At 47.3% G+C, this 19,552-nt stretch overlaps 1 protein-coding gene across 1 annotated transcript; it reads right to left on the minus strand.

Moving 5' to 3' along the window:
• Window positions 1-18,904, minus strand: LOC121567923 (claudin-3-like). Its single transcript, XM_041878311.1, has 4 exons — window positions 18,234-18,904; window positions 17,617-17,632; window positions 3,268-3,309; window positions 1-633 (listed from the first exon to the last, which is right to left on the minus strand). Exons 1-4 carry the CDS (start codon window positions 18,707-18,709, stop codon window positions 1-3), a joined length of 1,167 nt encoding a protein of 388 aa, XP_041734245.1. The 5' UTR covers window positions 18,710-18,904.
• Window positions 18,905-19,552: the final 648 nt, after the last annotated feature.

The raw sequence follows: 19,552 nt of genomic DNA on the forward strand, positions 1-19,552 counted from the left end.
TCACACATAGTATTTTCTCTCGAACCCGGACCCACCTGGGGCAGAGCGTGGGGCAGAGTATGCAATCCGTGAGGGGTTGTACTTCCGAGGGGGACAGGAGCAGCAGAGGAGGCTTCCGCTGAGGATCATGAGGGCTGAGGCCCCCCAGCCAATGTAGAGCGCTGCCCCTAGCTCTCTGCGCTGAGCATCAGTCAGCAGAGGGTTGTAAAAGTCCCTGATGATAGTGTTGGCCAACCAGGACACTGGGATCAGCTGCATGAATCCCGACACGATGAAGAACACCCCAGAGATGATCATGACTTTAGCTTTGGACGCCTCATCTTCGATGCAGTTGGTGCACTTGGCCCCGGCGATGGTGATGAGCACGGCCAGGATGGCCAGGAGGATAGAGATGACCGTGAGGGCCCTGGTGGCCTGGAGGTCCTGGGAGAGGGCCAGCATGGAGTCATAGACCTTACACTGCATCTGGCTTGTGCTCTGGACCACACAGGTCATCCACAGACCCTCCCAGATTATCTGAGCCGTGACGATGTTGCTGCTGATGAAGGCCGTTACTCGCCACATGGGCAGGGTGCAGGACACGATGGCAATGATCCATCCTAAGACGCATTGAGCGATCCCCACTAACGCCAACTCTGCAGAACTTGTGGTAATCCTGATGTTACTGGAGCTCCTTCTGTGTTCCGTTCAGTGCTCCGTGTTCCGTCACACCTGAGAGACCTGAGAGGATCTGACAGAGGATCTGTGAGAAAGAAAGAGACCAGCCAGAGCCAGAGACAACACCAATTGATTTAATGTATCCCCTAGTACCTGTGAGTGTGTGATGTGTGATGTTCTGGTGCTGCCAGGAAGACAAGTATCCTTTATATCCCAGATCAGCTGAAGGGTGATCGCTTTATAGGTTAACAGTAAAACCTTGAAATCAGCCCTTGCCTTCCAGGGAGGAGCCCTGGAAGGCAAGGGCTGATTTCAAGGTTTTACTGTTAACCTATAAAGCGTTACATGGGCTTGCTCCTACCTATCTTTCCGAGTTGGTCCTGCCGTACATACCAATACGTACGCTACGGTCACAAGACGCAGGCCTCCTAATTGTCCCTAGAATTTCTAAGCAAACAGCGGGAGGCAGGGCTTTCTCCTATAGATCTCCATTTTTATGGAACAGTTTGCCTACCCATGTGAGAGACGCAGACTCGGTCTCAACCTTTAAGTCTTTACTGAAGACTTATCTCTTCAGTAGGTCATATGATTGAGTGTAGTCTGGCCCAGGAGTGTGAAGGTGAACGGAAAGGCTCTGGAGCAACGAACAGCCCTTGCTGTCTCTGCCAGGCCGGTTCCCCTCTCTCCACTGGGGTTCTCTGCCTCTAACCCTGTTACAGGGGCTGAGTCACTGGCTTGCTGGTGCTCTTTCATGCCGTCCCTAGGAGGGGTGCGTCACTTGAGTGGGTTGAGTTACTGACGTGATCTTCCTGTCTGGGTTGGCGCCCCCCTTGGTTTGTGCTGTGGTGGAGACCTCTGTGGGCTATACTCGGCCTTGTCTCAGGATTGTAAGTTGGTGGTTGAGGATATCCCTCTGGTGGTGCGGGGGCTGTGCTTTGGCAGAGTGGGTGGGGTTATATCCTTCCTGTTTGGCCCTGTCCGGGGTTTCTTCGGATGGGGCCACAGTGTCTCCCGGACCGCTCCTGTCTCAGCCTCCAGTATTTATGCTGCAGTAGTTTATGTGTCGGGGGGCTGGGGTTAGTTGGTTATACCTGGAGTACTTCTCCTGTCTTATCCAGTGTCCTGTGTGAATTTAAGTATGCTCTCTCTAATTCTCTCATTCTCTCTTTCTCTCTGAGAACCTGAGCCCTAGGACCATACGTCAGGACTACCGGGCATGCTGACACCTTGCTGTCCCCAGTCCGCCTGGCCTTGCTGCTATTCCAGTTTCAACTGTTCTGCCTGCGGTTACGAAACTCCTACCTGTCCCAGACCTGCTGTTTTCAACTCTTAATGATCGGCTATGAAAAGCCAACTGAGAGACCTGAGCCCTAGGACCATACGTCGGGACTACCGGCCGTGGTGACTCCTTGCTGTCCCCAGTCCGCCTGGCCTTGCTGCTATTCCAGTTTCAACTGTTCTGCCTGCGGTTATGGAACCCCTACCTGTCCCAGACCTGCTGTTTTCAACTCTTAATGATCGGCTATGAAAAGCCAACTGAGATTTATTCCTGATTATTATTTGACCATGCTTGTCACTTATGAACATTTTTGAACATCTTGGCATGGTTCTGTTATAATCTCCACCCGGCACAGCCAGAAGAGGACTGGCCACCCCTCATAGCCTGGCTCCTCTCTAGGTTTCTTCCTAGGTTTTGGCCTTTCTAGGGAGTTTTTCCTAGCCACCGTGCTTCTACACCTGCATTACTAGCTATTTGGGGTTTTAGGCTGGGTTTCTGTAAAGCACTTCGAGATATTAGCTGATGTAAGAAGGGCTATATAAAATAAAATTGATTGATTGATTGATTGAAGGTCCCAAAAATGCTTCTCTGTGACATCACAGTGTAGAAAAAATTTATAAATCAATAAAGATTTTCTAAACCTGCAAGGAGTTACTAGCCAGAGGGAGGGTATTATCTTGCTCCCCACATCACCTTGAATCTCATAGTGTTTGAAAAAATGTTTTAACCCTAACCTTTTAATCTTTTTATTTATTTTTTACTCAGAAATGCGCAGTTTTTACATAATGGACATGATGAAAATGAGCTTGAAGAGTGGTGGAATTACTCTTTAATCATTAAAAGATTAGCCCTAATCTTGTCTCCTAAGAACAATCACTCTCTCACAGCATTATTTGAAGCAGCTTGTTAAAGAAAAATGCCTGACCTCTGTTCTTCAGCAACAAGCTGTCTTGTTCAGTCTATTTGATGTGGTCTAACGATCATGTCTGTCTGTCACTGAATCCAGTGCCCTTGAATTCCTTACAACTGGGAGTGTCTCCCCTAGTTATGCCTTAGAAACTGGGATAATGGACTTTCCCCTCAACATTTCATGACCCAGTGTTGATAACTCACTCCTACCTCCATCTTGCTATGAAACTGACCCATTGTTCTGGGGGCCATTCTGGAATAGCTGAAAGTGGGGGGCTGTCAAAGCAAGGCTTCTTGTTATCTAAGGGCCAACAGATATGGGAGTCAGCCAGGTAGATAGTTTTGTGGCAAATTCGTCCTTATATTGATCAAAGAACCAAAGTATTTTTTGTAGAATTAAGATAGACTTTATTACAATGGACAAAGCCGAGTGGTCTGCAGAGCATCTCCCTTCCAGCTCTCAGCTCTCATTTTACATGTGATGCGTATGGAGTATACAAAGAGGCAGGACGCAGACGCAGGAATTAACAAGGTCAAGGTTTACTTAACAATGAGCAAGAGAAATAACAAATAGAGTAAATGACACGAAGCTAAACGATCACACACAACATCATCCAAAACAATCCAGGGCTAAATAGGGGTGGTGATGAGGTGCAGGTGCGCTGGAGGTGATTAGGGTGCGTTGGGTTTCCATTCCGGTGTAGCTGAGGTGGTGTGCTCAGACCGGTGGCTCAGTAGACCGGCGAATCAGAGAGCCAGAGGGGAGCAACGGGAGGAGACGTGACAGTACCCCCCCAAGGACGCGTGGCTCCAGCCGCTGGACGTCGCCGGCAAGGAGGATGACCCCGAGGACGAGGAGTGGGCCGGTCATGGAGGCGACGGTGGAAGTCCCGAATTAGGTTGGGGTCCAGAACGTCCCCAGCTGGAACCCAGCTCCTCTCCTCAGGACCATACGCCTCCCAGTCCACCAGGTAATGGAGACATCCCCCACGGAACCTGGAGTCCAGCAGGTCCTTCACTGCATACGCCGGACCCCCTTCAATGTCCAGGGGCAGAAGAAGCGTACCCCGGGGGACGGCATCTGCCAGAGGACCAGGAACCACCAGCCTGAGGAGAGACACATGAAAAGTGGGTGAGACACGGTAGTGAGGGGGAAGGAGCAGCCGGTATGATACCTCATTTATCCGCCGGGTGACCTTAAAAGGCCCCACAAACCGGGGGCTCCGTTTCTTGCAGGGCAGGCGGAGAGGGAGGTTTTTTGTGGACAGCTAGATACGATCCCCAGGTGGCCTCACTTTGTTGGCGGTCGGCTTGGTCCTTCTGCCGACTAATGGCCCTCTGGAGATGGACATGGGCGGCATCCCAGACCTGTCCGGCCCTGTGGAACCACTCGTCGACAGCGGGCGCATCGGTCTGGCTGGGTGTCCAAGGGGCCAGAGCCGGCACTGGAAGGGAGTGAGCCCCATGGAGGAGTGAACAAGAGAGTTCTGGGCATATTCTGCCAAGGAAAGAAACCGCGCCCACTCACCCTGCCGGTCCTGACAGTGGCAACGAAGAAACCTCCCCAGCTCCTGGTTCATGCGCTCCACCTGCCCATTCGACTGAGGCCTATACCCGGAAGTGAGGCTGGCCGTGGCCCAGATCTTCTCCAGGAAATCCTTCCACACTCTGGAGGTGAATTGGGGGCCACGGTCCGAGACAATGTCCTCCGGAAGTCCATAATGCTGGAAGACCTGTTGGAACAGGATCTCAGCGACCTGGAGAGCAGAAGGAAGACCAGTTAGTGGCAAAATACGGCATGATTTGGAGAACCGATCTACGACCACCATGACTGTGGTGAAGCCGTCAGAACGTGGAAGGTCGGTGACAAAGTCTATGGACAGGTGTGACCAAGGTCGCTGAGGCACTGGGAGAGGAACTAGTTTGCCTGCCGGGGCGTTCCGAGGAGTCTTCGTTTGGGCACATACGGAACAGGAGTTGACGTAGCAGGAGACATCAGAAGCCAAGGTGGGCCACCAGTATTTTTGGGCTAGAGAATGCATGGTGCGCGTAATTCCAGAGTGCCCTGCCGTAAGGGTGGTGTGTGCCCAGATCAGCAGGCGGTCACGGACGCTGGTGGGTACATACACGTGCCCCGGAGGGGTGTTGGCAGGTGTTGGGTCCTCCTGAGCCGCCAGGCGGATGTCTTCGTCCACATCCCAAATGACAGGAACAATGATGAGAGACGAGGGCAGGATAGGACCCCCCAAATCCTTTGTTTCTCCGGTATGGTGCATCCTGGAGAGTGCGTCGGCCTTCACATTCTGGGATCCTGGGCGGTAGGACAGAATGAATTGGAAGCAAGTGAGAAATTGGGCCCACCTGGCTTGACGAGAGTTCATCCGTTACGCTGCCAGTATGTGATCCAAATTCCGGTGGTCAGTAAGAATCCAGAATGGATGGACTGCGCCCTCCAGCCAGTGTCTGCATTCCTCCAGAGCGAGGACCACCGCCAACAGCTCCCTGTCTCCAACTCCATAGTTCCTCTCTGCGGGGGTAAGCTTTTTAGAGAAAAGTCACAGGGATACATTTTCTCTGGCTCACCGTGCCACTGGGAGAGGACCGCACCCACGCCCTCCTCCGATGCGTCCACCTCCAGTATGAAAGGACGAGATGGATCTGGGTGTTTTAGGATGGGCACTGTGGTGAACCTCTCCTTCAGCCTCTTGAAGGCAGCGTCAGCCTCAGGGTTCCAGGCCAGCTTCTGAGGCCCACCCTTAAGGAGAGAGGTGAGCGGGGCGGCTATGGAGCTGTAGGACCTGATGAAACGCCGGTAGAAATTAGCGAAGCCCAGGAAGCTCTGTAGGCCCTTGATGGTGGTGGGAACTGGCCATGACCTGACGGCGTCCGTCTTCACTCCTTCCATGAACACCCCTTGAGGACTGATCCAGTATCCCAGGAAGGAGATGGCATGTTGATGGAATTCGCATTTCTCCCCCTTCACCAACAGGCTGTGTTCCCGGAGGCGGAGTAGGACAGCTCGGACGTCCCTGACGTGCTCCTCGAACGTAGCCGAGTAGATCAGGATATCGTCGATGTACACCACCACCTGTCTACTCAGCATGTCCTGGAACACGTAATTGACGAAGGACTGGAACACAGAAGGTGCGTTGGCGAGGCCGTACGGCATGACGCAGTATTCATGGTGGCCTGAGGTAGTGCTGAATGCCGTCTTCTACTCGTCTGCGTACTCACTTGGAATGTTGGGCTGGAGGGCGGACTCCGGACTCTCCACTGACATGGAACAACCGGCAGGCAGGTCTTACGGCATGAGGTGGACAAGGCTGTGATCCTCTTGGTGCTCCAATTGATGGTAGGGTTGTGTAGACTGAGCCAGGACAATCCCAAGACGATCCGGTGAAGGGGTGACGTAACGATGTGGAATGACAGCTCCTCGTGGTGCTCCGGTAGTGCGGGAATGGTGATGGTGATGGGGAGAGTGATGTGCGTAATGGTGCCTGATCCAAGGGGTTTATTGTCCAGTGAGGTGACGTGTAGCGGAGATGGCAGTGGCATGGTGGGCAACCCCCATTCAGAGACCAGCTCCCTATCTATAAGGTTCCCCGCTGATCCGGAATCTATCATTGCGGTAGAAATGGAACAGAAGGAATAACCAGTCACCGTTATGGGAACTAAAAACTGTGGTTTTGTGATAGGAGCTGACGTAACACTCACCGAGCGGTGACGGGAGTCATACCGCCTAGATAGGGAGCCGCCAGGAGATCTGTGGTCCATGGTGGTGTAGGGGGTGCTGCCCACCTCCATGGGTGAGGACTCGGAAGCAGTGCGGCTTCCATAGCTCAGATGGGGTGAGCGTCGAGGCTCCGGTAGGTGTCTCTCTCTCAACCTGTCATCAAGACGGATGGACGTGGTGATGAGGGTATCAAGGTCCATCTCATCGTCCCGACATGCAAGTTCCTTCTTAATGTCCTCCCGTAAGCCTCTCCTGAAGGCCATGCGCAGAGCACGCTCATTCCAGCCGGAAGATGCCGCCATCGTGTGAAAGCTCAGAGCGTACTCAGACGCGGGCCCCTCTCTCTGTTGTAGATGGAGGAGACGCTCACCCCCGGCCTTTCCCTCCGTGGGATGATTAAACACCGCCCTGAACCTATCGAGGAAGGTGGGGTAGGTAGGTGCCACTGCCTCCTTTCCTTCCCAGACTGCCGTGGCCCAATCCAGTGCCTTTCCTTTAAGAAGTGAAATCACCATCGCTATCCTGGCTTGGTCAGATGGATATGCCCCAGGCTGACGTGGCAGATAAAGGGAAACCTGTAGCAGGAAGCTGCTACATTTAGTAGTTTTACCGTCATAGCGCTCCGGTAGGGCGACGGTTCTCACAGGAGTGGGTGATAGCACGGGAACATGTGGATTGGGGGCACTCGCCGCTCCCTGGGGTGGAACCAGAGCGCTGGGTAGATTATGCAGAGTTTGGAGCACTTCCTGCATGGCGGCGTTCAACTGGGCAAGCTGCTGCTGGTGCTGGTCGAGGCACTGGGAAACTCCTGCTGCATCCATTTTATTTGGTGTGTGATTCTGTGACGCGTACTGAGTAAACGAAGAGGTAGGATGCAGATGCAGGAATTAACAAGGTCAAGGTTTACTTAACAATGAGCCATAGAAAAACAGCGATAGAGTAAACGACACGAAGCTAAACAATCACACACAACATCATCCAAAACAGTCCAGGGCTAAATAGGGGTGGTGATCAGATGATGAGGTGCAGGTGCGCTGGAGGTGATTAGGTTGCATTGGGTTTCCATTCCGGTGTAGCCGAGGTGGTGTGCTCAAACCGGTGGCTCAGTAGACTGGCGAATCAGAGCGCCGGAGGGGAGCAACGGGTGGAGACGTGACATTACATACATTTTAGCTTAACCCCTCCCTCTTGGGTTCCCCCACCACTGTCTCCAGTTTCCCCCTCTTGACCGCTCCGACCACTTCCTTAGTCTATGATAGTGGCTAAATCTGACGTCCCCTCCTATGTATGCACAAATAACAGCCCTGTCATGTAAAAATGATAATGTTCAGTTTGAACTCTGTTCAACCCTGGCTCACCCTGGCTTGACCTGGAGATTGATTGTTGGACATGGCATGTCCACAATCAATCTCTCAAACATACCCAAGCCCAACCCCTCTCTTCCACCCCATCTTGCTGTAATTAATCAAGAAGATGCCCAAGGAGAGACAGAGGGTTTAGCCTGAACTCTGTTCAACCCTGGCTCGTTCCAGGGATCTGCCTAAGGAGAGCCACAGGGTCACAGTCTGGTTTCAGTCACTGATAAGATAAGACAACTGTAGAATCTGACCCGAACACAGGTCAGATGCCCATTTCACATACACACAAACCCAGTGAGAGGAACCAATTCAGTTCTTGCCCAGCAACAGCGACAAACCAATAACAAATAAATAAACATATCAATGCAAAAAACCACCTCAATAGCAGCTATGAAAGATAATCCAACTCAACACATCATTACCATGGATACCAAAGGATCAGTGAAGGACAATGCCTATTATTTCCTGATCTGGGCAGAATGAATGACACAGAGGCTGTTCTCTAATATAAGTTGAGAGTTAGCCTTAGCCTACATCTTTGTTTGGCAGCAGATTCAAACATACTTTTCTTATAAACTGTATAGCTAGTACTACAGGATTTACAGTGCCTTGCAAAAGTATTAATCCCCCTTGCGTTTTTCTTAGTTTGTTGCATTACAACCTGTCATTTAAATAGATTTTCATTTGGATTTCATGTAATGGACATACACAAAATAGACCAAATTGGTGAAATGAAATGAAAAAAAGAACTTGTTTCAAAACATTCAAAAAAATAAATAATGGAAAAGTGGTGCGTGCATATGTAGTCACCCCCTTTGCTATGAAGCCCCTAAATAAGATCTGGTGCAACCAATTACCTTCAGAAGTCACATAATTAGTTAAATAAAGTCCACCTGTGTGCAATCTAAGTGTCACATGATCTGTCACATGATCTCAGTAAAAATAAACCTGTTCTGAAAGGCCCCAGAGTCTGCAACACCACTAAGCAAGGGGCACTACCAAGCAAGCGGCACCATGAAGACCAAGGAGCTCTCCAAACATGTCCGGGACAAAGTTGTGGAGAAGTACAGATCAGGGTTGGGTTATGATAAACATATCCGAAACTTTGAACATCCCACGGAGCACCATTAAATCCATTATTTAAAAATTGAAAGAATATGGCACCACAACAAACCTGCCAAGAGAGGGCCGCCCACCAAAACTCACGGACTAGGCAAGGAGGGCATTAATCAGAGAGGCAACAAAGAGACCAAAGATAACCCCGAAGGAGCTGCAAAGCTCCACAGCAGAGATTGGAGTATCTGTCCATAGGACCACTTTAAGCTGTACACTCCACAGAGCTGGGCTTTACGGAAGAGTGGCCAGAAAAAAGCTTTAAAAAAATGAGTGAACACGTTTGGTGTTTGCCAAAAGGCATGTGTGAGACTCCCCAAACATACGGAAGAAGGTACTCTGGTCAGATGAGACAAAAATTGAGCTTTTTGACCATCAAGGAAAACGCTATGTCTGGCGCAAACCCAACCTCTAATCACCCCGAGTACACATCATGCTTTGGGGATGTTTTTCATCGGCAGGGACTGGGAAACTGGTCAGAATTGAAGGAATGATGGATGGCGCTAAATACAGGGAAATTCTTGAGGGAAACTTGTTTCAGTCTTCCAGAGATTTGAGACTGGGAAGGAGGTTCACCTGCCAGCAGGACAATGACCCTAAGCATACTGTTAAAGCAACACTTGAGTGGTTTAAGGGGAAACAGTTAAATGTCTTGGAACGGCCTAGTCAAAGCCCAGACCTCAATCCAATTGAGAATCTCTGGTATGACTTAAAGATTGCTGTACACCAGCGGAACCCGTCCAACTTGAAGGAGCTGGAGCAGTTTTGCCTTGAAGAATGGGCAACAATCCCAGTGGCTAGATGTGCCAAGCTTATAGAGACATACCCCAAGAGGGGGGGGGGGGTTGGTGAATAGTTAAGCACACTCAAGTTTTCTGTTTTTTTGTCTTATTTCTTGTTTGTTTCACCCCAAAAATGATTTTGCATCTTCAAAGTGGTAGGCATGTTGTATAAATCACATGATACAAAACCCCCCAAAAATCCATTTTAAATCCATGTATCTGTATCTCATACCTCCCACCTGATAGTGAAATCAACACCTAAGAACACATACAATCTCACTTGGAAGATCTCCACTACAAGTTGTTGGGAGGCTAGAAAATTATCATCCCTGAATCATCACTGAAAGTCCCTGAATTACCAAATACCTTATGAAATCTCTGTTTTTTGTGAGATGCAGAATGTCATTTTCAGATCAGAACAGGGAGGTTGCAGCCAGAGTTGTTTATGGGTGTGTATAATGTTTTTGCAGCCAAAGGGAGCCACGTGAAGTACAGGTACAGTTAAACTGTACTGAACATTATCATCCTGTAAGTGTCTTACTGAATAGCTGTCTGTCTGTCTAGGGAAATGGTCCAAAGAGGATCTGGTTTACACCTGATCTCAGGTTGACCCTATTGCTGTTTTGCCTCCAGCAAGTTGTATAAAGCTCATTAAATGTGGTGTTAAATGCAAAGTACAAAAATACCTTAAAAAGTGTCAACTAAACATTCAAAGATCTCAGTGGTTACTTCCTAATACGAAGGGGAACTGAGAAGTAAAAAGAGAAAACTGATCTCTGTTTACTGAAGACTTCAGAGCTGTCTGAGGACAAGCATCATCAACACAAGCCTTGTCATCAAAACTAAAGCTACGATTAAGTTCAACATAATTATGTTGTATATGTTGGCTCCTGTTACTATAGTTACTGTAACATACCCAAACAAAATATGAGTGAGCAGCTTTGTGACTCAAAATGAATCAGAAATGCATAGTTTCGTTGTTGCAAAATACTTATTTGCCTAACAGTTGGCAGCAGCCTAGTACCAGTCTATGATACAGTAGCTCTAGGGAGACTGGCTATAATCTTAGACTCATATTACTATACAAAAACACTTGTCTAGGAACACCTAGAGAAGGCTACCCACAGACAGAATACCTCCAGGATAAGGTTTGAATCACAACAGAGCAGATGATTGGTAGCTTGGTACATCATCCTGAGTTTGATTCTAAGGGTGGGTTTATTTTTGTTGTTTGACAATAAAAAATATTTTGCATCTTCAAAGTGGTAGGCATGTTGTGTAAATCAAATGATACAAACCCCCCCAAAAAATCCATTTTAATTCCAGGTTGTAAGGCAACAAAATAGGAAAAATGCCAAGGGGGGTGAATACTTACGCAAGCCACTGTAGTGGCACTTCTCATGTAGCAAAGCACTTACAAATGTTAATGAAATGTACTGTATAATGCAACATATAGCAACAATTAATTTTTCTATCATTGTATTAAAATATTTGAAGAAAAAATGAAAGTATTATGAAACTGTTTTTATTGTGAAATTGACACACATTAAACATCAAAATACTTTATATTTTCACACTTAACAAAAGCTGTTAAGCTGTTAGTGTTTGGCACATTCTTATCCAACATACAGTGCCTTCGGAAAGTATTCAGACCCCTTGACTTTTTCCACATTTTGTTACGTTGCCGCTTTATTCTAAAATGTATTAAATGTTTTTTTTCCCCCTTATCAATCTTCATACAATATCCCATAATGACGAAGCAAAAACAGGTTTAGAAATCTTTGCTAATTTATAAAAAATAAAAAAACGGAAATATCACATTTACATAAGTATTCAGACCCTTTACTCAGTACTCTGTTGAAGCACCTTTGGCAGCGATTACAGCATTGAGTCTTCTTGGGTATGACGCTACAAGCTTGGCACACCTGTATTTGGAGAGTTTCTCCCATTCTTCTCTGCAGATCCTCTCAAGCTCTGTCAGGTTGGATGGGGAGTGTTGCTGCACAGATCTCTCCAGAGATGTTAGATCAAGTCTGGGCTCTGGCTGGGCCACTCAAGGACATTCAGAGACTTGTCCCTAAGCTCCTCCTGCGTTGTCTTGGCTGTGTGCTTAGGCTCATTGTCCTGTTGGAAGGTGAACCTTCGCCCCAGTCTGAGGTCCTGAGTGCTCTGGAACAGGTTTTCATCAAGGATCTCTCTATACTTTGCTCCGTTAATCTTTCCCTCCATCCTGACTAGTCTCCCAGTCCCTGCCGCTGAAAAACAATCTTGGTTTCAGACCAGAGAATCTTGTTTCTCATGGTCAGAGGTTCTTTAGGTGCCTTTTGGCAAACTCCTAGCGGGATGTCATGTGCCTTTTACTGAGGAGTGGCTTCCACCTGGCCACTCTACCATAAAGGCCTGATTGGTGGAGTGCTGCAGAGATGGTTGTCCTTTTGGAAGGTTTACCCATCTCCACAGATTAACTCAAGAGCTCCGTCAGAGTGACCATCGGGTTCTTGGTCACCTCCCTGACCAAGGCCCTTCTCTCCCGATTGCTCAGTTTGGCCACGCGGCAAGCTCTAGGAAGAGTCTTGGTGGTTCCAAACGTCCTTCATTTAAGAACGATGGAGGGCACTGTGTTCTTGGGGACTTTCAATGCTGCAGAAATGTTTTGGTACCCTTCCCCAGATCTGTGCCTCGACACAATCCTGTCTCGGAGCTCTACGGACAATTCCTCCGACCTCATGGCTTGGTCTTTGCTCTGACATGCATTGTCACTTGTGGGACCTTATATAGACAGGTGTGTGCCTTTCCAAATCATGTCCAATCAATTAAATTACAACAGGTGGACTCCAATCAAGTTGTAGAAACATCTCAAGGATGATCAATGGAAACAGGATGCATCTGAGCTCAATTCCGAGTGTCATAGCAAAGGGTCTGAATACTTATGTTAATAAGGTATTTCTGTTTTCTTTCTCCAATAAATTTGCAAAAATGTCTAAATACCTGTTTTTGCTTTGTCATTATGTGGTATTGTGTGTAGATTGCTCAGGAGAAAAAAAATGTATTTTATCAAGGCTCAGGATAAGACCCAGATGCAGACAGTTCAAAATAGCAAAAAGTTTATTTATAAAAACAGGGGGCAGGCAAACGACAGGTCAAGGGCAGGCAGAGGTCAGTAATCTAGAGCAGAGTCCGAAAGGTACAGAAACGGCAGGCAGGCTCAGGGTCGGGGCAGGCTGAGGTCGGTAATCTAGAACAGTGTCACAAGGTACAGAATGGCAGGCATGCTCAGGGTCAGGGCAGGCAGAAAGGGAAAAACCGGGAAAAACTGGAAAACATGGACTAGAGCAAATCAGGCGTATGGGAAAACCGCAGGTAAGCTTGACGAGACAAGACAAACTTACAACAAACAAACAGAAAACACTGGTATAAATACACAGGGGATAATGGGGACAAATGGGAGACACCTGGTGGGGGGTGGAGACAAGCACAAGACAGGTGAAACCGATCAGGGTGTGACAGTATTTCATCCATTTTAGAATAAGGCTGTAACGTAACTAAATGTGGAAAAAGTCAAGGGGTCTGAACATTTCCGAAGGCACTGTATGCACAACATAAGTAGTTATTCATTCAAATATTAAGATTCCAATACAATATTTACAACACCTATGTATGTTTTAATTAGGTATACAGTATGAAATAAAAGTACATAAAGTCCAGTTTGGTGTTGTTCCTCTTCAACAAATGATCCAGTGAAAAGCAGTGAAAAGCAGTATTTTCTTAATGTCAAAACATATAACAAAAATGTTTTGGTAGAAATCACCCCCATTTGATCTGTTCTTGAATTCAAGGTTGGTATCAGATGTCCTTCATCCACTGTGGGAAAAATGTGAGCAGAAAGCAGCTGCTGCCAGATACCCATGTCAGTTCAAACATAGTCTATTTTGTCATAGCCGCTGGGGGCCACAGACCTGGTTGGGGAGTACAGAATCCGCGAGGGCGGCCCTGCATACCTCTTCTCAGGCTGTGGGGGGCAACTACAGCACAGGATGCACCCCCGATGAGGAGAAACGCGGCTGTAGCCCAGCCCAGGTAGAGAGCCCCTCCAATCTCCCTCTTCTGAGCCTCAGGAGTGATGGGACTATAGAACTCCATGATGATGCTGTTGGCTGACCAGGAGACAGGGATCAGCTGGGTCAGGGATCAGATTAATATTAAGTCATGTCACGACAGGTGTATGACTCCATGCTGGCCCTCAGCTCCGACCTGCAGGCAGCCCGAGCCCTCACAGTCATCTCTATAGTTGTGGGCATCATGGGGGTGCTGGTGGTCATGGTCGGGGCTAGGTGTACCAACTGTGTGGAGGACGAGACGGCCATGGCCCGGGTGATGATCGCCACCCCCGCTGCGATCATCACCCGGGCCATGGCCGTCTCGTCCTCCACACAGTTGGTACACTTAGCCCCGACCATGACCACCAGCACCCCCATGATGCCCACAACTATAGAGATGACTGTGAGGGCTCGGGCTGCCTGCAGGTCGGAGCTGAGGGCCAGCATGGAGTCATACACCTGTCGTGACATGACTTAATATTAATCTGATTACTGTTATTTCTCTAATTAACTAACTATGTTTAATTTTTACCTGATTAAATTAATAATGTAGCAATTAACTCATTAGGATTTGGGGCACCACGGTGAGAATTTGTTTAACAAGTTACCATCTCCCGAATTAACTCTAGAAGATATGTGGATATCTCTTACGTCAATAACAGTCACTAATTAGTCACTACCTCATATCAAATCATCTGAACATCGCATAGTCCTTGCATCCGCACAAACCCCAGCCTTTACTGATCAATCCGTACCACACAAATTGGTTTAATTATTTATTTACTAACTAACTAAATGGTAACACAGGATACACACACACGGTATAGGTTATTGATTAGAGACTTAATACAATGGAAACAGGTCCCTAGTGGACTAACTACGCATGACTACTTGTTCACCGAAAGATGGAGGAATAGAGAGAGAGGAAAAGAGAGAGAGAGGGAGAGAGACACAAAACGTATTTACATTTGTAAACTATGCTCACAGTAATCAGAATACTTAGCACCCTAACCACCGCCCATTGGGAGAAGAAGAAATTAATGTATTTACATGTCTGAATTGTCTTCCTTCGTTGTTCTATCTCTGTTGGACCCAAGCCTTCTTGGGAAGGGTTTATTTGGGCCTTCTCTCCAACTTGGAGTGTAACTCTCTGGTTGTCCACCAGAGGTCACAATGTTCTTCTTCTTAGTTGTCCGTTGCTTAAATGACTGGTCATGTAGTCTGGGCCAAAACCCAAAAGGGTGGTGTTTCCTTTCACTCGTTCTAGAAGAGTGGTCCTCTGAAGACAGCTAATCAGCCGTGTCTATGATCCCCTGTGGGGTGATGAGAGCAGTGTATTAGACGATGGATTGAAGAGAGTAACAGGATGGTCCTACTTAAATTCACATTCTTAGATACAGTACTTAGAACAGCTACTCAGCCGTGACATTGATTGTTAGAGAGGCGACTTTGTCGTCTTCACCTTGTGTTGATTTTCAGGATCGTAACCAATGGAGACAAAAACTGCAGCTTGAGTCCATCTGGTCTGATATGTTCATTCTCAACTCATCCTTTATACCCCCGGGAAAAAGGGGGCGTTCCATCAATCCGACACTCTTTCTGAGCCCCCTCGGGCGTGGCTACTGACTGGGCAAAAGTATTAGGATAACCGTGATCTCGTTAGAAAACTAAAATCACATTCCTATCTTCACAGACATATTCTCATCATCCTTTATCCTAGTTGCACAAAGTAAAGGATGAAGAACTGTAGCTCAGTTGGTAGAGCATGGCACTTGCAACACCAGGGTTGTGGGTTTGTTTCCCACGGGGGGCCAGTATGAAAAATGTATGCACTCACTAACTGTAAGTCGCTCTGGATAAGAGCATCTGCTAAATGACTAAAATGTAAATGTAAAGACCTGACATGTATACTCTCTGAGTTACAGTATTTCCATCACTAAACAATATGACATGATTAGTGTTTAGATCCCCACTGACCATTCCAAACATTTGGTTGTTAGGAATATTGTTCCAGTGTTTACTTTTTGGACCTAAAAGTTTTGGGCGGCAAAAGTCTCTGAAACAAAGGACATTCCTTTCACCATACTAGAGGGCCAGAGATATATTCTCTTCCTCTCTAATTTATGGCAGAGTGTTAAGGCGTCATTGTACAATTATGTTCAGGTCAAGAGAAATATTTAGCTCTCTTTGGAGTGTTTACCTCTGTGTCTTACTGCTAACCCTGAGAGAGAGCTGCCTAGGAACATCTTTGGTAGCCTACTGTATACAAGCACTATTGGCTAGTTTCCAACCCAAATACCCTGATGAGCTGAATTGCATTGGTTTTAATAATAAATATATTTTTAAACAAACTTCCATTGTTGCTGAATATCATTTCATCTGGTTTCCAACCCCAGCAGCAGGGCTCTTTCTTGGATCAGTTTCTTTCAAAATGACATGACCTGGGTCGGGAGCCAATGATTGCTCTCTCTGGTACCAGATAACACCATTTTGGGAGATGACATTGCACAATGAATGAATGCAAAGCTGCATTTGCTCATTGTTTCCCACTGCCATGATTCAGGAAACAGACAAGCCTGAATTTCATAGTAAATTGTAACTTGTTTCTGACTGCCATTGAAGTATGATGACAAAAAGTGAGAATCCGTTATCTTTTGTCTTTGTTTGGCTGACAGTTTTAGGGACAAGATTATATTTGGCTGTCAACTTTAGGAATAGAGATAGACGGTTTGTCTAATCAGTCCAGTCAACAAACATCCCCAATGAGTGATTGGGATAGTGGTAATTGTGGCTGGCGAGTTGATGTGGGTCAGTGTTATCAGACAGTGCCTTGTCCACATGGTCACTCTGCACCAAAGGGGTTTCACCCTCATTTGAATTGTCTCAACTGTCTGCAGCACAGGAAGTTCCACACACAGACACTTGACTCTGCACGGTTATAGACGGGTACTTATACTCCACAGGTGAACAGATTTAGTATCACAATACAGTTATTGGAGGCTATGTTTGTTTGTACAATGCTCAAACTTCCATAGGAAGTACTTTAAGTCTATGCTATAAAACTGTCTTAAAAGTATTTTCCCTTATCCTATTCTTAGACTAGAATGTAAATAAAGCCATTGTCTTATTTTTCATCAATGGGAGCATTGTGAAAGAAACGGGTTCACCCTATGATTACAGTGTGGGTTACCTACTTCCCCTCCCTATCAAAATGGCTGCTTTTTGTCGGGCTCAGTTTCACTCTCCCAAATGGAATAAAAAGGATAATGTTGAAGCTCACATTTGCATTGAAATCATAAACCGTATTTGTGCGGGGTAGAGGGGCTGAGTTTTCTAGATTTCAGGTGATATGGACCTGCAGGCATTCCTGCCCGATATTTTGGTCTATTTCTTTAGACCCTGTGTCTTCGATGGGATGTCATGTCTCAGTGTTCTGTTGGTAGCCTGACCTTATTAAACCAGTTTTGTACTTAAGCGTAGGCAAGGCTACCCCTCCTCACTCACATAACATTCCTGTGGGGATATCAGCTGCGATAAGACCTTACTTTCAGATGGGAATGGCCCTGCTATAAGCCAATTAAGAAAGAAAAAGGAGTTGCTTGTATACAAACGTTGTGTACAAACATTAGTTAGCACAATGCATGATGTACTCACATTATGATATCATACTGCACAATGCTGTAATTACCACAGTAAAGAGTGAACTTATCTTCATTTTTGTATCACCATTTTCAGTCATGTGCAAGACAATTCTGAGTTTATTTTTTTAAACAACATTAACATTTTCATGATCTAAATCGTCATCATTGAGTAACATTCATGTGAAATTTAGTACAAAAACGATTTCCGAACAGGCAAAACATGAATTGTATGTAAATGCATGTCTCCAACTCTACAGAAATCATATATGTAAAACACAATCTAGCGTTAATCGCCAATCGTTCATACTTTATTTCTGAATCAGATATCCCACATGGCTGCATTTATTCTGCCCTACCCATATAGCGTGCAGTCAGGAAATGGGGATCGCTAACACTAGTTATTCCATTAGTCCCATCAGTCTCAAGAGGCTGTCTCTATACTAAAGCCATTGAACCCACTCTCTCTCACACATAGTCCCTCCTCATATATCCATTGACAGACATGGGGGATTTGACCGCAGAGTAGTTCACCACCCTGTGGGGTCCAGACCCAGCCCCGCTACCACTCTGGGGTGCTTTCAGTGGGCAGGAGCAGCAGAGCAGAGCTCCCCCTAGGAGAAGCAGACAGGAGGCAGCCCATCCGAAATACAGTGAGTTCCCAAACTCCCTCTTTCCCGTCTCCTCCAGCATCGGGTCGTAGAAGTCCAAGACGATGGTGTTAGCCGTCCACGATATGGCCGTCAGCAGCAACAGCCCCGCCACGATGAAGGTCACCCCGGCCCCCAGCACCATGCGAGGCTTGCTGCCCGTGTCCGAGCTGCAGTTGGTGCACTTGGCCCCGGCTACAGACAGGCCGATGCCCATGATGCACAGCACCATAGAGACAATGACCAGGGCACGGGCCGCCTGTAGGTCCACAGGGAGTCCAAGCATGGAGTCGTGGACTTTGCAGTGCATCTGGCCCGTGCTCTGGACAGAACAGTTCATCCACAGGCCCTCCCAGACCACTTGAGAGATGACGATGTTCTGGCCAATGTAGGCAGCTACTCTCCACATTGGCAGGCCACAGGCCACCATGACCCCTAGCCAACCTGACACACAAAGGATCATACCCAGAATCTCAAGGCCGGCCGAGGCCATCTCTGGAACTAGTCTCTCCCTGTCCCTGGGTGCTCTGGTCCTGGTCTGTGGCTGTCGTCTCTCTTTGTCCTTGGTGCTGTGATCTGGGGCTGTGGTCTGTCCCTGGTGCTGGGCTGTTGTCTCTCTCTGTCCCTTGGTTCTCTGGGATGGGGTTGGGCTGCAGCAGTCACTCCCTATCCCTAGGTCTCTCAGGTCTGGTCTGGATAGAAGGCGCTCTGGGTCTCAGAGCACAGCCCTCTAAAGATGATATCGGATATCCTTGGCTCAGAATGCCCTGAATAAGACTTTAGTCAGTTATGGAGAGAGGGGGAAAGAGAAGGAGAGTGGGATAAACCGATTATTATTTCCTTTATACTGCTAAGAAGACAGTAAGGTGGAGTCAGTTTACGTTCAAATAACACCAAACGTTGAATCACCGTCTCTGCAAACGAGAGACAATTACAGGCTTTGTTCAGTCTGTTAGACAGACACATTATACCTCTTGGGAGAAACCACTCTGCTCAGAACAGGCTTGGCACTGAACATGTGTCTCTCTCTGCCTGTTTTGTTCGATAAAGTTTGTCTTTAAACCATGAAAAAACCATGTGACCTGAACAGGAAAACTCTAGTAGCCCTATCACTGTTTGCCCTAGTTTGTTAGCGTGCTCACTCAAGTTGTAATGGATGTTCTCTGGATGTAAATAAAATGATAAAGGGTGGCTCTGTACACTTCACTTATCAGACAAACAACTGTCCAGTCCTGGTAGGGTTGTTGGGTTGGGTTGGCTGGGCAGCTCTTGTCTCACTAACAGGGGTCATCACTGTGGTCATAGGTCAAAACAGGGGTCACTGCTATCTCATACC

Source organism: Coregonus clupeaformis, chromosome 6 (assembly GCF_020615455.1).
Source record: "Coregonus clupeaformis isolate EN_2021a chromosome 6, ASM2061545v1, whole genome shotgun sequence".
NCBI lineage: Eukaryota > Metazoa > Chordata > Actinopteri > Salmoniformes > Salmonidae > Coregonus > Coregonus clupeaformis.